The following is a 21,328-nucleotide window of genomic DNA, read 5'->3' as shown; positions in this document are numbered from 1 at the left end:
GCACAATTTAGTTTAAGAGAACAGTCAAATCTCTTGAAAAGAGCTGGAAGGAAAATGATATTCCTTTCTAAACCACATCTTTTGTTGATTTTTGAAAAAAGACAGGAATACACAGAAGTGCAGGCAGTTATGGGGGGTTTCTAATAGATTCCTGGGCCTGAGATCTGGTTAGATCTACAGAAGATGAACTATACAAGGCAGGAAGGGGAGAGCCAGCCTCCCCCTCATCTGGGTCCCTTACATCAGAAATATGGTGGTTCTAAAACAAGATCAAGTCACCATCACCAGATCAGAGGGATAAGACGGACGGGGATGGACTGAAGTGTGTTGATTGACAGGACTTGGCAGAGTGTCTAATTTCTAGCAGCTGAACAGCGATCTCTCAGAAGGTTGAGTGTGCAGGCTTAAAGGAAGAAAAAAAAAAAAAAGCGGCACCTGAAAAACTTTTTTTTAGGAACCATAGGAATTATTTTTATTTTTTAGTTGTAGATGTACACAATGCCTTTACTTATTTTTATGTGATGCTGAGGATTGAACCTGTGCCTCACGTATGCTAGACAAGTACTCTGCCACTGAGCCACAACCCCAGCCCGAGAACCATAGGAATTTATCTCCCAAGGGAAACTTGCTATTAAGCTCTATAGTTGCAAAGCATTTATGGTGATGCTCATATGGGTCACCCTTCCAATGTGTCAGCCTGGCAATAGTTGGCAGTGACACTGTTGCAGGGTTCACTTGCTTCTCTACGACACATCCCAGAAAGACAACTTAAATGACTTGAGACATATCTCTTATGTCAGAGATAAAAGAGATACCTTTTATCTCTAAACTTATGCACACTTTAGATTCTGTCTTAATATCTCCAAGATGCTGGCATGGCTACTCTGATACTTGTGAATGTCCAAATGTCTTTCTCGGGTACCCTCTCACCTCCATTTCAGGAACTACTTCTACTATTTCTTCTTCTTCTTTTTTTCCCTAAACTTAAGTCTGATAATTTTTTACTCTACTGAATGAAAGCCCAAACCAACGCCTTCCATTGTTCTGTATGAGAACGCAATAAGAACTCATGGCCTGAATTTAATCACAAAATCATTTTGAAAATGAAAATCTTAGCATAGATAAATATATAGAAAAATTTACTCTGGTCTATTCATTTTTTAAGAGTTAGGAACATACTTAAACTCTCCCAAGTAATTCAGCTATTTCTGTGCTTTTCTTTCATCCTCATGCATTTTATCTTTTAAGGTCAATCTGTTAGATTTCAATTCTTATCACCCTACCCCAGAACCGCCTTTTCTTTCTACAAAATCATTTAGTTTTAACGCTCAAGGTAGAAAAAGCTTAAAATGTCATTGAGTGTGCTTTCACAAATTATCTAAAATGTCTTTGAAAGAAAAAATCTTCAAGTGAGTTGTGCCTGTGATATTGCCCAGGGCCTTTAGGCATTGCTGAATAAGGACTCAATGAGCATTTTTGAGCTATGACATTTTTGACTATCAGTTGGGTTAGGTTACACAAAGGTTTCCAAAAGTCTGGGAATCTTGCCTTTTCGTGTTTCCCAGCTGAACTCCAAGGCTTTTATAAACTTCCTTGGGGAGAATGTCTTCACCCTTTTTATTATTGAAGATAAGCACAGAGAGAAATGTGAATTCCTCTACCTTTGCCCTTGACTTCCCAGCCACCTGTAAAAAGGAGGGGATTGATGCTTTAGGGCTCCTCGTCTGGAGAAGCAAGTTTCCACTGCTGTTTAAGAAGTCAAAAGGAAAGATAAGCCTAGTTCACCACTGGCAGATAGTTGGTTTGCGTACCTCACTTTCTGGCCTGCTCCCTTCCTTGCCTCATTCTTTTCTCAAAATTCACAGTCCTTCCAAACTTTAGGTTACAAAACACAGATCCTTCTCCACCTCTGCAGAAAATTCCCATTATTTCTCAATTAGATGTTAAAATTAGATAAATTCGACTAGAAGAGGGACTGACAGAAACTCCCTTATTCTTGCTGGGCAGTAGTAACATTTCAACCTTTAAAACTTCAGAGGTTCTAAATAACTTCAGACAGGGAATGGTAAGTTCTTAATTATTCATTAATTCCAGAATGCTCTATACATGCCAGGCACTATTTTACATGAAGAAGGAATGACTTGTAGTTTGGGGACCTGGGGAAGTTTAGGAAAAATGTGAATAAGATATTAAGTTCTGAGGAGGCAGCAGTTAACAGATGGGAATCACATTTCTTGGAGTTTAAAGCAGAGAGACAGACAGTATGTCAGGAAATAAATAGTATGCCCCTTAGTAATAAGGAAGGTAGGGAGTGTTGAGTGGGGTGCAGCATGCTTAGTTCTATAATTAATGTTCATGTTTAGATAGATAGAGAGAACTCAATAATATGGTGACAGTTAAGCAGAGACTTAAAGGGAGTGATAGGGAGTTCTGTGGTTGCTCCTTTCATGACTGGCCTGGATCCCTGGGTCAAACTGAGCCCCCTGCCTTTGTCTCCTGCAGATGGAGCTGGAGCTGACTCACTAGGAGACCTGAGTCTCTTATGTTATCTAAAACTTTATATCTAGGAATTCTGTATATCAAAGGACACAGTCAACAAAATGAGAAGGCCGTGTACAAAATGGGGGAAAAAATGTGCAAATCATCCAACTGATCAGGTGTTAGTAGCTAGAGTACATAAAGAATGCCTACAATTCAATATAACAGATAATTCAATTACAGAATGAACAATAATTACAGACTTGAATACACATTTCTCCAAACATGATATATAAATGAGCAACAAGTACATGAAACGATGCTTACACTCACTCTTCATCAGGGGAATGTAATCAGAAGGGACACTAATAAAAACAAACAAATAAAGAAATAAATAGTGTTGGCTAGAATGTGGAGAAAATAGAACTCCTGTGGCCTGTTGGACTATAAAATGGTACAATAACTATGAAAAATGGTATGGCAGTTTGCATGTTTTCATTAACATAAAAAAACTAGAACCACCATATGAATCACCAATTCTACCTCTGAGTATATGGTTTATCCAAAACAATTGAAAACATGCTCTTGAAGAATTGTCTCTATGTGTATGTACTTGTAGCAATATTCTCAACAGCCGAGAGGGAAGCAATTTACATGTCCATTGGTGGATGAATGAATAAACAAAATGTGATGTGTCATACAGTGGAATATTATTTAGCCTGAAGGAGAAAGAAAATTCAAATACATGCTACAACATGGATGAACCTTGAGGACATTATATTCAGTGAAATAAGTCAGTGACAAAAAGAAAATGCCTGGGCTGGGGTTGTGGCTTAGTGATCGAGTGCTCACCTAGCACAGGTGAGGCCCTGGGTTCAATCCTCAGCACCACATAAAAATAAATTAATTAAAGATAAGAGAAAATACCCGATGATTCAGCTTATGGGATATCTAAAACAAAGTTCATAGATACAGAAAGTAGAAGGTTTTCAATGGCTGAGGTAAATGGAAATGGGGAGTTATCTTTTAATGGATATGGAGTTTAAGTTTGGAAGATGAGGAAGTTCTACACATTGGCTCTACAACAATGTGAATATAGTTAACACTACTAAACTACACATGTAAGAATGGCTGACATGGTAAATTTAATTTTATGGTTTTTTCCCCCTCATCATCAAAATAAAGAACATTGGAGAGGCCTTTAGATGTCTTCAAGTCTAAACTCCTAAACTCTGTGGAATCACTTCCACAATGCCAATTAAGTGGATGACTTTTTGGGGCGGGGTACCAGGGATTGAACACAGGGGCACCACTGAGGCACATCCCCAGCCCTATTTTGCATTTTATTTAGAGACAGGGTCTCATTAAGTTGCTTAGGCTGGCTTTGACCTCATGATCCTCCTGTCTCAACTTCCTGAACTGCTAGGATTATAGGTGTGAGCCACCATGCCCGGCAGTGGATGACTTCTTAAAATATTAGTGGGAAAAGTAAAAAAGAAAAAGAAAGAAAGGAAGGAAGGAAGGAAGAAAAAACCAAAACCCTGACAAATCAGAAAGGCCAAACATAGGAGACATGTACCTTTAATAAAAACACAACAATGACTGTGAAGTAAATCAAAGGTTTTGAAAATGAAATGAAAAGCTTGAAACAAAACTTGATCAAAACTACAGACATAGTAGTGCTGCATTGTTAATTTGAAGATAGAAACACACAGAAAGCAGATGAGGAAAAACTGAGCGCTAGGATCACACAGTCCCAGCCCGCATCTTGCTGGACATCTTCGAAAAAATTGCCTGATAATCACTGAGCACTCCATCTATAAACTGAATCTGCTTATGAGTAAAAATGAAGAATTGGGATGAGTGCTAATAAAAAGACCATAAATGTCTTGGGAAGAAAATGTTATGAAGTTCAAGAGAAGATGAGGATGAGACCAGAACTCTTCTATAACTACGCGACAACATGACAAGCTGGTCCAAGTTTTCACCATAGAATATGGATCCAGCCATGATCCACAAACCCTCTGAACCTCCACAGAAATCTCGAATTAAGGAACCACTTCAGGTATTGTTACTGTAACTATCAGGACTGATTAATTTCACCTGATCACTTGAGATGAGCCTCGAGTACCTAATTATTAGCAAAACCCAAAGGGTACAGATATTGTTTTAGAAAACTTTGAATTAGATTGTTTCTATCTGGTTTTATTCTCCTAGAAAAGCTTATTCTCTGCCTAACGCATACTAGGTTCTATTTAATATCAAAGTGTTTTAGTCAGCCTTTTCACTGCTGTGACTAAAAGACCCACCAGAACAATTGTAGAGGAGGAAAAGTTTATTTGCAGGCTCATGGTTTCAGGTCTTAGTCCACAGAAAGCTGGCTCCACTCCTTGGGGATCGAGGTGAGGCAGGACATCATGGTGAGAGAGTAGGGTAGAGGGGAGCAGCTTGACCATCAGGAAGCAGAGAGAGGGACAGAGAGACTGCACTCTTCCTGATACAAAATACATACCCCATAGCCATGCCCCCCAATTCCCACCTCCATTAGCCACACCCCACCTGCCTCCAGTTACCACTCAGTTGATCCCATTAGGGATTGATTCACTGATTAGATTAAGGTCATAGCCCAATCATTTCTCCTCCAAACCTTCTTTCACTATCTCACACGTGAACATTCAGAGGACACCTCACATCCAAACCAAAACAAAATGGTTAAGAAAATAAGAAATCTGTTTTTACCAAACCCATATATGAATGGGAAACACTGTCAAATACATACAAATAGCTTAATAGTTTGGGGTTGATAATAAAGCTGGGCGAAGTGACAGTGACCAGGGATGGGGGGCAGGGACGTCTGCTGAGATGAGAGAAGCTGTCTCAGAAGAGGTGACAGCGGATAAACTGCAAAGCACACCGAGCTGGCTATGCTTGACATACGAGGCCAGGGAGGCTGGCTGTGCCTCAGCTGTGATGAGATGCAGCATAGAACAGAGCTTGCAGGGCCTTTGAGGATCTTACAGGGCCCCCAAAGAGCAACACTAACAGCCCAAATAATGAAATTCATTTTATTCTAACGGCACTGTCCGCACATTGGTGGGGTTTAACACTGGCTGCCATATGGAGAATGGACTGTAATATCAGACATAATAATGAATATAATTTCGATAATCAGCACATGTCATTTATGGATTTTAGTAAAGAACATTTACTCTTGTTTTGACATAAGAAGTCAATCAAAGGGAATATTTGGAAGAATACCACATCTCTGATACCTAAAGATGTTGGTAGCTGGTTCACTGTAACAGTGGACATAAAAGCAGCAGACACATTTGTGTTGGATGCCAGCAGTGTTGCTGACCACTATCGCACCACTGTTACGGGTGGTGCGATACAGTCAGGAAAAATAAAGGTTATTGGCTTGAACAACAGGGTGGCTAACGATGCTAGGTATTGAGATTAAAGAGGAAAGGGATTGATTATTAACTTATTTAATACTGGTTAATTAAGCTATAGTAGGGAGTTGGTAGGATTGGCAAGAACATTTTTATAGTTTCAGATCATGTTGGGTCACCTAACAAAGACAATGCAGACTGATAGGAAGCAGGATTGCAAGAGATTTGGCAAACTACACGTGCATGTGTTTGGAGGAATGTGAGGCGGGAGAGAATCAAGGAGACACTTCCCTCATGGAAAGTCACAAGAGGGATGAGATGCTGCTCTGGGGCTGCCTTTTCTCTCAGGGCTCCCAGAGATGGCATGAGGCCAACCAGGAAGCTGACGGATAGCAACTTCCTCAAGTGAATGGTTACCAGAATACTGTTGTTATCTCAGGTGCAAGCATCCAATTAATAGTCCACAATGCTGGAAAAATGTCTGTAGAAAGGTCAGAAGCATAAAAATACATGAGTAAGAAGCAAGTATGCCAAGTAGGCCAGGGTGTCACAGTCTGATACTTCTCCAGAGCAGCACACGGTGCATGGACCTCTCATGCCCTGTTGTCTTCCAACAGCCTTTGTTGTTCCACAGGGACAGCTAGTGCAGGGGCCTTTGGACTCCAGTGAGGAGAAAGGGTCATGCAAGCCCCTAAAATTATATAGAAATTTTAATTACAGTAAACAACAGAGGTTGCTACAAATGCTTATATTTCCAGGTCCCACCATCAGAAACTCCAAATGAATAAATATTCCACATGTTTTAATGCAAGTGGCTCACAGGTCACAATCTGAAAAACCCACAAGGTTTTCCTCAAAACAAGCAAAAAAAAAAAAAAAAAAAAAAAAAAATCATATTCCTGTCTAATGAAAGGCATTCACCCACAAAGTCTTTCTGGATTTAGCCCTCTTTAACAGTGCCCATCCCAACTGTGTACCACCAAGCAAAGATCATGAACTTTCCAGCCAAACTAACTAGTCCTGATCCTGCCACCCATTAAGTATGGTCCCTTTTATTCTAAGCATCAGCTCCTTCATACTCAAAATAGGGACATTATATGAAATTAGATGACATTTCATTATATGGAATGGAAGCCTAACATTTTGAAATATCACTGAAATTCAATAAGGACAGTCCTTAAGTGTAACATCTGAAGAAATGTGAATCCCTTACATTTAAACTATATTCAAGAATCACATCATTTCAGAGCTAGTGTCTTCATAGATCTAAACTACACATACAATACGGCCACATAAGAGCAGCACAGTAGTGGGAAACAGAAATACCCATCAATTTGGGTCATTATCTTCTGTACCATTCTGTTGTTGAGGTGCCTTAGAAGTTCTCAGCGTGATTTGGGCAAGTACTCTGCTGTTAGCTTGCTGATCACCATTGGTGAATTATAACAATACTATCCAGTACTCATTAAGTTGTAGTGCCGGTAACAGAACAGAAAAACAATTGTAAGAACTGAGCACTTTCTAGTGAAGAAACAAAGTTAAACATGACAAAAAGTCACTATAGTTAATTTGTACTTATTTCTTGTGCTTAAAATTACATTTTAAAGCATAAAATTACATGGATATAAAGTTTCTGAACACATATTCCTACTTAACATTTACTTCTATGGGAAAATTTATATTGAATTATGAAAATTCTGAAATATTTTATTATTTTGAAATATTGAAGAAAATTATCTCGATAATAAGATGTGAAAATCCTAAAGCTATATTTTCTTTGTAGATGTGTCATAAGGATGAGTAAGCAGAAGTAAGGTATCTGGCATGTGTCATATAAATTGGTTCTTAGGTTTTGAAATTTAACTTCACAGAGGAGGACTGGTTGCTTTAAATCCAGGTATTCTTAAAATTTTTTGGAAGATGAAAAGTTTTCAGAACAGCAAACACTTCTCAATCAAGAGGCTTCTTCCTATTTATTCCTCTTTCAAAGATCTTGAAGAATTACCTAAAAGTCACAAGGTAGCCTGATTGAGATCCTTAGCTCCTATGACTATGGCAGCCTGGCAGGGGATGGCTGATTTTCTTTTCCTTTCTATTCTGTAGTTTTAACTAGACGGGTTTTGAACAGATGTTACTCTCCTTCACATCCCATTAGTCCAAACCACAGAATGTTTCTGAGGACAAAATTCCTTTAGAAATAAGGATTAAATCTAGTCACTATTCTTGCACCTCGACTCTATGTTTTTCCCCCCAACTACAATACCGGTCATCTGAATGGGCTAAAAACCTGGCAGCTCTAAAAGGTAATTATTCTCACTTTTGGACTCCATTCAGTACAGGAAACAATAAAAGCCTTCTGGAAGGATTCTGGGCCCAGCTGTCTGACTCCACTTCCCATTCCGCAAAAATACAATGAGTTTTTCATGGGCACCTATCATTAATGTGACAGCAGAGAGGCTTGGTCTTACCTTGTTCATATAGGTACTTGAACTACATTTACATTTTTAAATAAAGAAACAATAATTTAAGGTTTCTGGCTGGATGAAGGAGGAGATGATTTTTTGAAAAAAAAAATAACAGCTTTTATTTTCTAGTTGGTGTTCAGTATAAAATACTTCTAATCAAAGGGACTTCTGGTAGGTGCTTTTACACAAAAGATCGTTTATTTTATTCATAATAATTAGAATCAATTTGATTGTGTTTTCTTAGGATTCTGTCTTTTGGTTGAAAGGTTACAAATATATAATTTTATTAAAATTTTGAGAGAGTTGTAAATTATAAACCTATTTAGCATTTATAGAACATCCCACAGGGTCTTCCTGTTCAAAGAAATGAGAGATAGGGCTGGGGATGTGGCTCAAGCGGTAGCGCGCTCGCCTGGCCTGCGTGCGGCCCAGGTTCGATCCTCAGCACCACATACAAAGATGTTGTATCTGCCCAAAACTGAAAAATAAATATTAAAAAATTCTCTCTCTCTCTCTTTCTCTTTCTCTTTCTCTCTCTAAAAAAATTAAAAAAAAAAAAAATGAGAGATAATGGACGGCCAGGTTGGTGATGATGATCCTCAGGTTGAAATTTCCAGGGCCTTCTAGCATTTTCACACAAAGGTTCTAGTAGAACTGTGTGAAGAGTTTGCTTTTACCAAAGCCAAGGGCACTCCTCAGGGTATTACAGCTTGCCTATTTTATAGGAACCAAAAAGAATGAACGCTAATTTTATCAAAGCACTGGGTATAGCAATCGCAAGTAAAACATGAGGAATTACTTGGACATACCAGTGTTTCAACATAGAGACTACAGTTTAAGTTATCCAGAACTTACACAATAGATCTAGAAAGAAGACCTCTAGCAAGAAGATCTGCCCAAGTCTTTATTATTTGAATTACCCAACCCAGCAAATTTTACTCTGATAAATATATTGGGTAATGACCATGTTTAATTTAGTATGAAGTGTTTAAACAGGCAACATTAATAGTAAAGTTCAGTCTTCTTTTCATGAACAAGTATGGAGAGAGTAGTATATAAAAACACTCTGTGAGCCAAAAATAACCATATACAGACTGCTTATAAGCCTGAAACTGCTTTCCAGGCAGTTTCAGAAATGTAGATCAATGCCAACCTTCTAGATTTCCTAGATGAAATTACTTCTAAGAGATCCCATGCCTTTTTGGAGATGCAAGCAGAAAATCACAAGACTAGCTGCTAACATTGTATGTGAATTATATCAGATCCATGCCCAATGAGAAACATTGAGGCATTGAACCAACTTTTCTTCTTATTTAAGCAGCTCACTGTTTTAAAAGTATCACTGTCATATGAAGACACCAAGTCATAAATGTACACGGGCAATGTTCCTATCCCAAGACCTCCAGGCTGCATGTCACCAGCCATGGTGATGATGGAGGAGGAGGATACTTGGGTATTCAGAGGTCTCATGGTTCTGCAGTGGATAACTGTGTTGAAGCTACTATCTTTGTATGACAGAATAGGCTGTAGGATTTACTGTCTGGATTTTACTGTGAAGAAGTTTCCCCAACCTCTCTGAGCAGAGGTTTTCATTTGTAAAATGAGAATAAAGTACATACCTTAAGGCAGTCTTGAAAGTTAAGTAAGACACATCAACAAAGAGAGCTTAATATAGTGCCAGGCACCCAATGAATACTGCCTATTGTTTGTGTTAGCTTTATAAGTTCAAAGATCAACATTCTTTCAAACCTTTGATACCCTGATTTCACATAACACTGCTAGATCTTGTGTGTTGACGCGGGGGTTTAGAGCATGTATGGAACAAGGTGACATTTTTATTCTAGGCTCCATCTGAGTAGCAAGATTTATCATTAATCATTTACCATTTATCAACTACATGGGAACCTGCACAGTAGAAATAGATACTCAAAGATACAATCTGTGCCAAACACCAAAAGCACAATACATACTGTTTGCAAGATATGTTGCCCTCCAGTCATATACAGAATTGTGACATTATTGAGAATCACACCTGGTGCTGGAGCTGGAGTTACAGGGGGAGAGTGACAGAGTTCCTCCACAAAAGGCCACAGGAAGTAGTCTCTCTGGAAACTCTACAGAAAAGCTGACTTTCATGCATTAGAACTAACTTCAGATTTTATCTTATTGCAATCTCATCACATGTATGTCAAAGTCAAGAAAAATATTTTGAATGTATTACAAAGGGAGGCTATAAAGAGGACCACTAAAATAGCCACAGGTTAGGCAAAGTTGGAAGGAAACAGGCATACATAGCCAATTGGTGTAGCCAAGATACACCAAGCAGAAAAACGTGCAGTCTTGACTTTCAATGACTTCAAACTGTAACCCAGTTTTGTTCTATGAATTTAAGGATCTATGTCTTTAAAGAGAACAAAAAAATACATATGCATCCGAGAGGTGCCAATCAGCAGATCAGAGAACACTGAAGTGAGATTCCTCCATTCCTAGGTGTGATGAAAATGGGTTTGGTTTCAGCAAAAATGTGTGAGGTGGGAAAAAAGCAACTCTAAAGTTTCAACTATATTTTAAAACAGAAATAAGATCCCCCCGCCCCGTTTTCTCTCCTGATTTCTGCAGTCTTGCCTTGCAATTTGTTGATTCAAGCCAGTATAAAGTTTAATTTAAAACTAAGTCCTTTCAGAGAACTCAAATCCCTGCCCTTGCCTAAGAGAACTCTGAATATCTAATGATTCCTAATGTCTTCCCACTATCAACAATTCTATTGAGCTGCCTTGAAAATTTCTGCTTCAGCTCTGAGTTAAACATGAACATGCTTTCCTAGCTACTTCAATCACCCCACACATCCACTGTTAAGTCAATGATGCATACAACTCAGGACAAAAACCAAACACCAAAACCCAAGGCCAACCCTCAAAACAACAAAAACAAAGAAATAAACAAACAAAAAAACCACTTAGGCCACTTCTCTGTCTACCATTGTACATTAGAAGTGAAATGAAAATAGCAAAGAAAATCACTGCTCTATTACATTGTTAGAAACCACAGTGCATAAATAATGAAGTCTTATGCTCCAAATCAGTCATTTTAAGTACATAACTTGATTCTAAGTCCCAGGACTCTGAAAACTCTAAGAACTCTCTCTGATAACAATGAACACAGAGAGGATTATTTGGGTATCACTGTCCCCAGCAGAAACAATTTAGCTGTAAGTGACAATAACTAAGGATCCAACAGCCTGCATCAATTCTCATTTGTAATTTTTTTTTTTTTTTTTGCAACATTGAAATGATAGGAAATGACTTCCAAGAAAAGCTAGCTACCAATTAAACTCATCTACTGGCATTACTGGCTAAAAGAATTGCTGGTTTCAAGGCTGCCCAAACTATGTCATATGCAAAATCGAGTGAGATCTAGGCCACCTGACTATGCCACAGCATCATCAAAAATAGATCAGCAAATACTATTTGGAGCTTTTGGTTGAACTATAGAAAATAACCATTGAAAGCTTTCATGAAAGAGCTACGGATATTTTCACAGCTGGGGTTTTAAGAGGCCTGTAAGAGTTGTTTCAGATGGGAAGGGATTATAGTTAGAAGGAAGAATTTTGTTGATGAACACAGTAGCAGATAAGCATAGTGTAGGTGAGCAGTGTTTCTAGTTGGGGTTGGTATAGAAACATATCATAGTCCACTCACATCCATACCTCGAAGACATGTGGACTCTCAGGTGGGGGAAGGCTCTCCTCTCAAAGTGTCAGTCAATTTTCTGCTCTCTCATGGGAATCTCTGGGATAGAAACTTCTACTCCCTTCCATATTATTACCTTTAATGTTTTCTTTTGCCAATCCACAACTTGTTTACTTCAGCTTAAAAATGGACACCAGATCAGCATCATTTGATACATTCCAGATGATATGATTAGGCAATTTTACAAAAAGCTCATTCCTTTAGTCTGATGCATTTCTTAAGGATCCAAAATCTTGTTATTAAACACACCACACACACACACACACACACACACACACCATGCCAAACATGAAGGATCTGTGAAGTAACACAGGAAGTTTATCAGCACTGTAATCTTAATTCAATCTTAATTCAAAACAATCCTTAACAAATGCTGCAAGTGTTAAAGTACATCCTAAATCACCATCCAGTGGCTTTTAAGAATGCTCATGTAATTTTTCAGTAAAGCTTCAGAGGTCTATGGTATTTGGCTATCTAAATACTGAATCATTTTGAAAGATGATTTAAAGCACCTTACATGGCAGCTGTTTCAAGTTGGCTTAGCATCTGTAATACAAAGATAATTACAGAAGTCATATCTTTGTCCAACCTCAAATGTATTAACTACACTAGAGAGAATTAATATTATGGTAAAGAGCCTCAAGTTTAACATTAAATTCCTGGAAAGACATACTGTTGGGAGTCGCCCTGGCTCCAAAGACTAACTTCCCCATCCCCTGAGAAGAGCTGTCTAATGGTGACCCCTGCTGGCTCACATGATCCTTACCCACCAACCAGACTAACCCTCCTGGCTCACATGATCCTTACCCACCAATCAGACTAGCCCTGCTGACTCACATGATCCTTACCCACCAATCAGAAAGCACCCCATGCCAACCGTCCAACCGTTCAACCATTAAACTGTCATAATTGTCAAACCAACCCCAGCTCTGTAAATATGCAGAGCGGTTCCTCAATAAACGGGCACTTTCTCTGACAACGAGCCTTGTTCGTTCTTTTACATACTCTAAAACTTTCACAGTAAATATCTGTGGATAATGAGATTAAACACTTTGGGTGTATGCTTTCTTGGGGTTTTCAGTTTTCATACAGAGAATTCTCACTTTTATAATTGGGAATTTTTTAATTAAAAAAAAAAAAAAAAAACATAACCTACTGAATAGCTTTTTCAGTGGTAAAAAAGCAAAAGTTGCCAAGTTGACTGTAACTCCTGGGAGCATGAGAGGCCATCGCAAGAAGCCATTTTTGTGCACATACAACCTCACAGTTCTTTCTCATGTTTGTGTGCATCATAACACACCGATGATGGTAGAGGCAAGTCTGGAGCAGCAGAGTGACCTTCAGGTCAGTGCCCATCAGCAAGGACCTCAGCTAAGGTCAGGAGAGGCCAGTCTGTCCACCCATGGTGCCATCTGGAAAGTAGGGTGATGTTCTCCTGACTTCTCATCAGTAGGCCCCTTTCACGGTAGCTTCGAATTCTCCCTCACTGTGGGACATGTTTATTCAAAAACAAAAACAAAATATGTATTTACTCAATTGCTATCATGATTCGTTTCCTGGAAATATCTGAAATTCCAGGTTTAGTTCCCGAATTTGAGGGAAAGACAGAATAATTTTCCTTATTTCTTCCTTTAGAAAAAAATATATTAATTTCTTAAAAAGAAAGATTTATTAAGTGCTTACGTGAGCCACAATAGAAAATCAGACATAACAATCCCTATCTTCCTGGGGTTTGGAGTTCAGGGGGGAGGAGACCAATAAGGAACAAGGTAAGTGACAGAGTGGGTTGGACGGTGTCACGTGCTAAGGGAAAAATAAGTCAGGAAGGAGCCATAAGAAGGGTAGATGGGAACACTGTCAGGCAGGTTGGAGAGTCAGGTCAGACCTGAGTGAGGATCTAAGGGGCAGGGGGAACAGCCCTAGAATATCTGCGCAAAGTGTGGTCCAGGTAAAGGCAGAACAAGTACGAGGGCCCTGAGGAAGAAGCCTTGTTGGCGTGTGTCGGGAATAGGGGAAGGCCAGAGTAACACAGGGGAAGAGAGGAGAGGTCGGAAGTAACAAAGGGCAGATTGTGCAGGGTCTTCTAGGCCTTCGGGAGCCTCCTGATCATTAAGTCCCGCTTTCTTGAAGCCTGTCTTCATGTTCATAGGTAAAGCCTGACAGTGACAAATGAAAACTGGAGTAGGTATGTCTGAGGCAACCAATGAATATGAATTAGTCCTTATATGAATATATAAGGAGCGAAAGTGAATGACTGAAAACATGAATGATATGCGACTGGACAGTTAACTGACGAACGTAAGATTTGTATTCATAAATTCAAGAGCTGTGTGTGGAACCTAACAGCAAATTCCTGCCTCAGGGAACTTACAGTCTCCTGGGAAGTATGACAGTAAAGGCAGTCTGAGTCTGCTTCATGAGGAGGGAGCAACAAGTTCTGTCAAAGCTGAGGTATGGGCTGAAATAATCAGAGAAGAAATTAAGTGATGGAGAATACTTACAGAATTAAGTGGGGGAAGTATGGAAAGAGAAGGAGGTTCAGTGTGTTCAAAGATGTGTAATTAGGAACGGGCAAGGTTTTGTGGGCAACCACCAGACATACCATGTTCGTTTGGATGGAAACATTTGCATAGGGCAAGGGTGAAAAGTGGATGAGAAAAGATGGTAAGTTTTTATGGTTAGATTGAGGTTCTGACCTACTGACAAAGGAGTCTCAGCTAATGTTTAAAGAGGGAAATGATGTGGTATGTAGAGTACCGTAGATAGGGACAGCAGTTAGAGGGTGGAATACTACGACAGGAAGGGATGGAGTCCATGCCAGAAGGCCTGGAGATGGAGAGGTGTCGACAGCAACCTAAGATACTGAAGAAGAATCCATACAGCTTGGGGATTGGTTGGAAAGGTGACTTGTAGATTCTGAATGACTTAAAAGATGTTCATTGTCATACATTTTATAAACAGAAGGATATCAAAAAGGTATCTGGTTTGCATGTTTTAAATTTGAGTGATGATGGATCCAATATTTGGAAATGTTGCAGATAAGAGAAGTTTCAGACAACACTAAAAATACAGACTAGTTAGCAGTTAGCAGTAAATTGGCAGGTGACCTTGGTATTCTTTCTTCTTTTTGTTTTATTGAGCCAACACAATTTCTCAGTGGGTTATAAATAGAATGCCATTTTATCATTTAAAGTGGGACTTTTGGAGGAGTAAATAGGGAGATATGAATAATTACACTGGGACCCAGGGCATAAAACTGAGGCTGTCCAGAGCAGAGCAGGATGCACAGACTCTAGTTTATAAACTCTACCTTAATTCTAGAGGACGGGAAATTGCCATTTCTTATTATTAGTCTTAAGTTTTCAAAAAGAGCCAAGTGATTCAATCAGTGTCACTTTATTGTGATTTGGATCCAGACTGGGCCAAGGAACAGGAACAAGTTGTAACATCTGGGGGGAAAAAAAGAGACAGAGGACAAAGCAGCCCATGTCATGCAACATGTCCCCATTGCCTGGGTGGATGCCCTAATGCTATGGAAGTGTGGCAGTTTTATGTTGAGGGAAGACGAGAGTTACTCTGGCTTGGCACTGAAACTTATGATGCAAGGTCCCAGATAAAGTATCATTTTACCAGAGTTTCCTCTGAAGATAGGGGATAGCATACATGTGTGGGGAGTGGGAAAAATGCATTTTGTGTGTGTGTGTGTGTGTGTGTGTGTGTGTGTGTATACATATGCTAAGTAGGGAAAGAGTTTTCTTTATTCTGTAGCTGCAATTTGTTTTGAAGTTGTTACTGCATATACAGGGTAACAGAAAGGAAATGAGGCCTTGTCAGACTTAAAAAGATGATATATTGTTAGTGGCTATTGCATATGCCTTATAGGATAAAGGAAATGAGTAATTACTTGCCATCACATGGAACTTGGGTTTGGGGCATGAAAGAAAGAAAAAGTTAGTCAAGGAAAAATCTCTCTTATTCTAAATTTGAATTAGAAGTATCAGTACCAATGCTGAATATATTTCTTTAAAAAAATAAATACATAAATTTCCATTTCTGGCTTCTGAAAAGGCCTGGCAACAACCACCTCTAGTACTCAGAAAATGGTTTTTAAATATCTCTCTACTCCAAAGAGTTAGGGCTGTCTGGAAGTGTGGCAGTTCCATATCTGGAGAAATGGCTGATCCATATCTGAACAAGGACTAATACAGCAGGGCTGGCCTGCAACATGTCCATGGAAAAACAAGCAAGGCATCCACATCAAAGCAAATAGCAAAGAGCTAGGTGTGGTGGCACATGCCTGCAATTCCAGTGACTCAGGAGGCTCAGCCAGGAGTATCACAAGTTCAAGACCAGCCTCAGCAACTGAGAGAGACTCTCTCTGAAAATAAAAAATTAAAAGGGCTGGGAATGTGGCTTAGCAGTTAAGCACCCCTGGATTCAATTTCAGGTACTCCCCCAACACCACAAAAAAAAAAAAAAAAAAAAAAGGAAAGAAATAGCAATGGATCCACACACCAAACTCGAATATCTCAAAACTACTAACACACAAGAAATATATAAATTTAGTAGTTCATAATATTTAAGAAAACAACCCTTATCACATGGAGGTAATCAATCTTTAAAAAACTGACATACAGGCAAAGAAGCATTTACCTTGCCTTTGCTATAATAACTATTTGTACTTCAAGGTAATTAAAAATATATACTTCAGATAATGAAATTTCTTCTTAGAAAAAGTCTTTTCAAATATTAAACCAGAGTAAAATTAAACTTCCAGATCTAACTACCAACTTGTAGAAAACACAGGGAATAGGAGAATACAATCAAGCAAAACATCTAGTCCAGGGAGGAACTCTATGGGGTAAATGATCTGGTTGTCAAGGAGGAATTATAAGAAGGAAAACAGGGTGGGAAGAGGGGGTGGAAGGGTAAGGGATGGGTGGCGACATGCAAGGGGAAGAAATCTCTACTCTGAACCAATGAATCAATGGAAATGCACAGGTCTTATCTGATCCAGGTTTTTAAAAATAAACTGTAAAAATGAAACCATTTATGAGATAAAGGAAAACATTAGGACATTTAACAAAACAGAATTATTATTAATTTAACTGAGTTAATGATATCCTTTTAAAAAAACAATACTTATCTTTTAGCCCTGGTATCATTTCAGTCAGAATTACTACAGTCTATATTATTTCCAAATTATTTGGGGAAAAAGAGGAAGTTAGGTATGTGGATAAAACAAGATTAGCCAAGCACCAATAATCCTTTAAACTGGGTCACAGTGCCTGGGAGCCACTGTATTATTTTCTCTGTTAACATTTAAAATAACAAATGATAAAGGCTCAGGGAATATTGAAAAACTAGTGAAGGGCTGAAAAGCTTCATTGGAATAGAAATAATTTTTCCTTCAAATATCAAAATACTTTGGCATACATGGTCAACTTTGAATGTCAATAAAAAGGAAGCGGGCTGGGGTTGTGGCTCAGTGGTGGAGCGCTCGCCTAGCATATGTGAGGTTCGATCCTCAGCACCACATAAGTGTAAAATAAAGATACTGTGTCCACCTAAAACTTATAAAAAAAAAAAGAAAGAGAGGGAGGGAGGGAGGGAGGGAGGGAGAGAGAGAGAGAGAGAGAGAGGCAGAGAGAGAGAGAGAGAGAGAGAGGGAGGGAGGGAGGGAGGGAGGGGGGGAGAGAGAGAGAGGGAGGGGGGGAGAGAGAGAGAGAGAGAGAGGGAGAGAGAGAGAGAGAGAGAGAGAGAGAAAGAAAGAAAGAAAGAAAGAAAGAAAGAAAGAAAGAAAGTGTGTGTGATCATATTTAATAAGCCTTAAGAGAATAATGAGGCTTTTAATGACACCATCCATTTTTGCTTATGATAGAACAGTCAATATACAATATAAAAAATACAAATGAATACTCAGAAATACTAAAATGGATAGTTTTGTATTTTGTAGTATGCCTACATCTGTTCAGTCCCTCACCCACCCCCTCCCAAGCCTAGTCATAAACTTGCTGCTTTTGACAAGCAGATCACAAATAGAACAGGTGCCTTTGTTAGTGCTGTAGGTAAATTCTGGCACCTGCTTGGACACCAGCTGTGTGTTAATTAGTCTTGTGATGGCCTACATCACCAAATATTTCAAGATTGGAAATGCTCCCTCAAGCTTCCAGAGGAATGTGTCTGCATGTTGGCTGACAGATGCCCCTGGAGAGAGAACAGCCCTTTTCCTAAAAGTCTCTTATGGTGAGTTCTGCCAGATGCAAAATAAGAACTGGCTACACAAAACATTTGCTCAGTGAGTCAGTTCAGGGAATGAGGGTGGAGAGTGCTCTTGGGAATAAAGAGCAAGAAACTCACTGGTGTAATGATACTGACCATATGTTTGAGTTCCATCCCCCCCCCCCCCCCCGCCCGCTCCTTCCTTTTTTTTCCAGTACCAGGGATTGAACCCAGGAGCGATTAACCACTGAACCCACATTCTGAGCCCTTTTTATAATTTATTTAGAGACAGAGTCTTGCTGAAAGTTGCTAAGGTTAGATTTGGAACTCAGAATCCTCCTGCCCCAGACTCCCCAGCCACTGGGATAACAGGCTTGGCCATCACACCCACCTGAGTGTCATCTTTTGATCAAGTCCTAGTATCAGTACAGCCATGACATCTGAACCCTGCTTCCCAATGAACTTCCACAGTTTACTTGTGTGGCTTTCCATTTGGTCCTTCACTTATATTTAAGCAAACAAAAGAAATGGAATTGATTCACTGCTTCTAGTCATAACAGATGAACTGGACTATACCACATGAACAATTTGGACAGGGAAGGAGATGGCCTGAGAACTCTCAAAATTAGAGATGGAATATATCATGGCAAATATGGTTGCAATGAAAGCTTTTTCTCTGAACAAACTTGGTGTCCACAGTGTATTCAACACTCAAAAATATCAAATATGAAATAAGATGCTCAATTATTGCTTTATTTCAGCAAGTCTGATGACATGGGTGGATGTTATTAGATAATAAAAAAAATCCTACCTGAAGACTGCAAGAGTCAGAGACCAGAGCACTAATGGCTTCCTCAGTTCAAACTTCGCCCGTTTGTTCATTAGGTGCCGACCACCAAAGATAAAGGCAGCATACAGAGCAGAAAACAGGAAAGATTTCTTCCTATAAACAAATAAATAAGACTCATGAACAAAATTCCTCAAGCAATTTATTTTCATCCCTTAGGAAACAGCTTTTGTACCAGTTTCCTTCCTTTGTTAGTTCCAAGAACATATTCTTAGGGAGGCGCCCCCTTCCCTGAAAAGGGACCTCAGTCTACTTGGACACCTGGTGTTCTGTTGGACTTCCCTAGACCAACTAGCATCCAACAGATTGACCAATGTAGTAAGTATCATGTCAACATGGTGGTATTCTCTTTTCCGACTCTGTGATGATAAGTTTCAACAATATAGTGTTGAGGAATAAAAAGCAATCTTTTCAAGGGCTGGGGATGTGGCTGAGCGGTGGAGTGCTTGCCTAGTATGGGTAGCGAGCCTCAGCATCACATAAAAATAAATAAAAGTTTTTTAAAAAGCAATCTTTTCAATGAAAAATTAATTTTATGCTTTAGAGTTTGTTGAGCTAGTTTAGATGGATTTTTACAAGAATTGTTTTTATTGAAAATATTTGATAACCAGGGTTGTATGGGACAAGAAAGTCATTTAAAACTGCTTATTTCCTAGTAGAATATAGTATTAAAAATAACCTTGGAGTAATCATTGATGATTTAAAAGTCATTAATGATTTGAAACACTAAAATGCAAGTTACATGACTTATGGCTACCCCAATATGGATTCCTGAAACCCTCTGCATCAAAAAAGACATGTATTAAATTCTAATATATCATTAATAAATGCATAATGGTCAGATACACAACACAACTGGAAGAACACAGAACCATCTATAATACATCTTGCTTCAAAGTTTGAACTTGAATTTAACCAAATCTCTTATCTGATTACCTATTTATAAAATAAAAGAAGGGGTAAATCTAAACTGTGTGACATTCTGCAAGACAAATGAACATATTTTGTCAAGTTGTAGTATGGAATAAAAATTTAAGGCTCTTCTAGGTTAAATTAAATTAATTTGAGAGACATAATAATCAAATACAATATGTAGAATTTTTTGGACCATGGTTTGCAATAAAATCAAATGTTAGGCATAATTTTTAAAGTACTTATCAGCTATTGGTTAACACTGAAACATTTGTGAATATAATTACATGTTTTATATTTGGTTTAAGATTCCCCAGGAAACCAACAGAACCAAAAATATATGAAGATTGAGGAAAGGGGATGAAGCATGGGGGCTCATTATTCTTTCTCTTCTCTCTCAAGTGTATGTATATACATACACACATAAACAGTTAAAAACTTTCCATAAATTTTTTTAAAGGATGATTTATTGTGGAAGAAAATATCTGCATGAATATTTAAAGCATCTAATAGGGCAACATCTCAACATGTTTGTTCACTGTTGGAATTGCTGTTTTGACCCACAGACTTTTTATGAGACTTGTTAGTTGGAAATATATAAGCAAGACAAAGTAGAATTTTCCAGGTCCCTATGAGCCTGCTGATTTATTTCTATATAAAGTAAAAGTGAACAGCAATACTAATAATGCCAAAAAAAAAAAAAAATCAACAATCTTCTGTAGAACTATGATTCAACAGAAAGCAATAGAGGGCTTGTAAATAATTAAACATTTGAACACACTTCCTGAGGCAGCAGTGTTTCTCTTAAAAATGGGTATTCCCTACTCAATTAGATCAACAGGAAAAGCACTGAAAAATAAGACACGAGAATACCAAAAGCAAAATGTGTTAACCTAAAGAGTATTATTTGTAAAATGCTTCATATGCTATTTCCCTAATTGCTGGCATGCATTGCTGACTCACAAGACATCTTATTATTAAACAAGCAACATTTCTACTTAAATGCAATTGACCTGCTTGGGGAACACCATAAAATACAGCAATGATTCCAGGAATCAACCCATAAATAAATATTGAATAAATCACTTTCACTGAGGTGGGCATATTCTTGGACACACACAGTAGATGCTTAATAAATACTTGTTGAATGAATCTGGTCCTGTGCTATCAAATTTTCTGATGGGGAGGATAATTTTGAATCTGTGACAATAGAAGCTCAGCAAACACCAAGTGAATAAACAGTTAGTGGACTGTTTATTCACT

General features: G+C 38.6%; 1 protein-coding gene across 1 annotated transcript in view; it reads right to left on the bottom strand.

Annotated features, from left to right (window-relative positions):
* The window catches only part of Elovl6 (ELOVL fatty acid elongase 6), a 119,468-nt gene that overhangs the window by 18,608 nt on the left and 79,532 nt on the right, over window positions 1–21,328 (bottom strand). Inside the window, exon 2 of the mRNA XM_076864535.2 lies at window positions 19,118–19,249. Within this exon, the coding sequence (XP_076720650.1) occupies window positions 19,118–19,249 (132 nt within the window). The remainder of the gene's footprint in view (window positions 1–19,117; window positions 19,250–21,328) is intronic.

Source organism: Callospermophilus lateralis, chromosome 8 (assembly GCF_048772815.1).
Source record: "Callospermophilus lateralis isolate mCalLat2 chromosome 8, mCalLat2.hap1, whole genome shotgun sequence".
NCBI lineage: Eukaryota > Metazoa > Chordata > Mammalia > Rodentia > Sciuridae > Callospermophilus > Callospermophilus lateralis.
The sequence above is the reverse complement of the archived record's forward strand: the minus strand, read 5'-3'. Positions and strand labels throughout refer to the sequence as shown.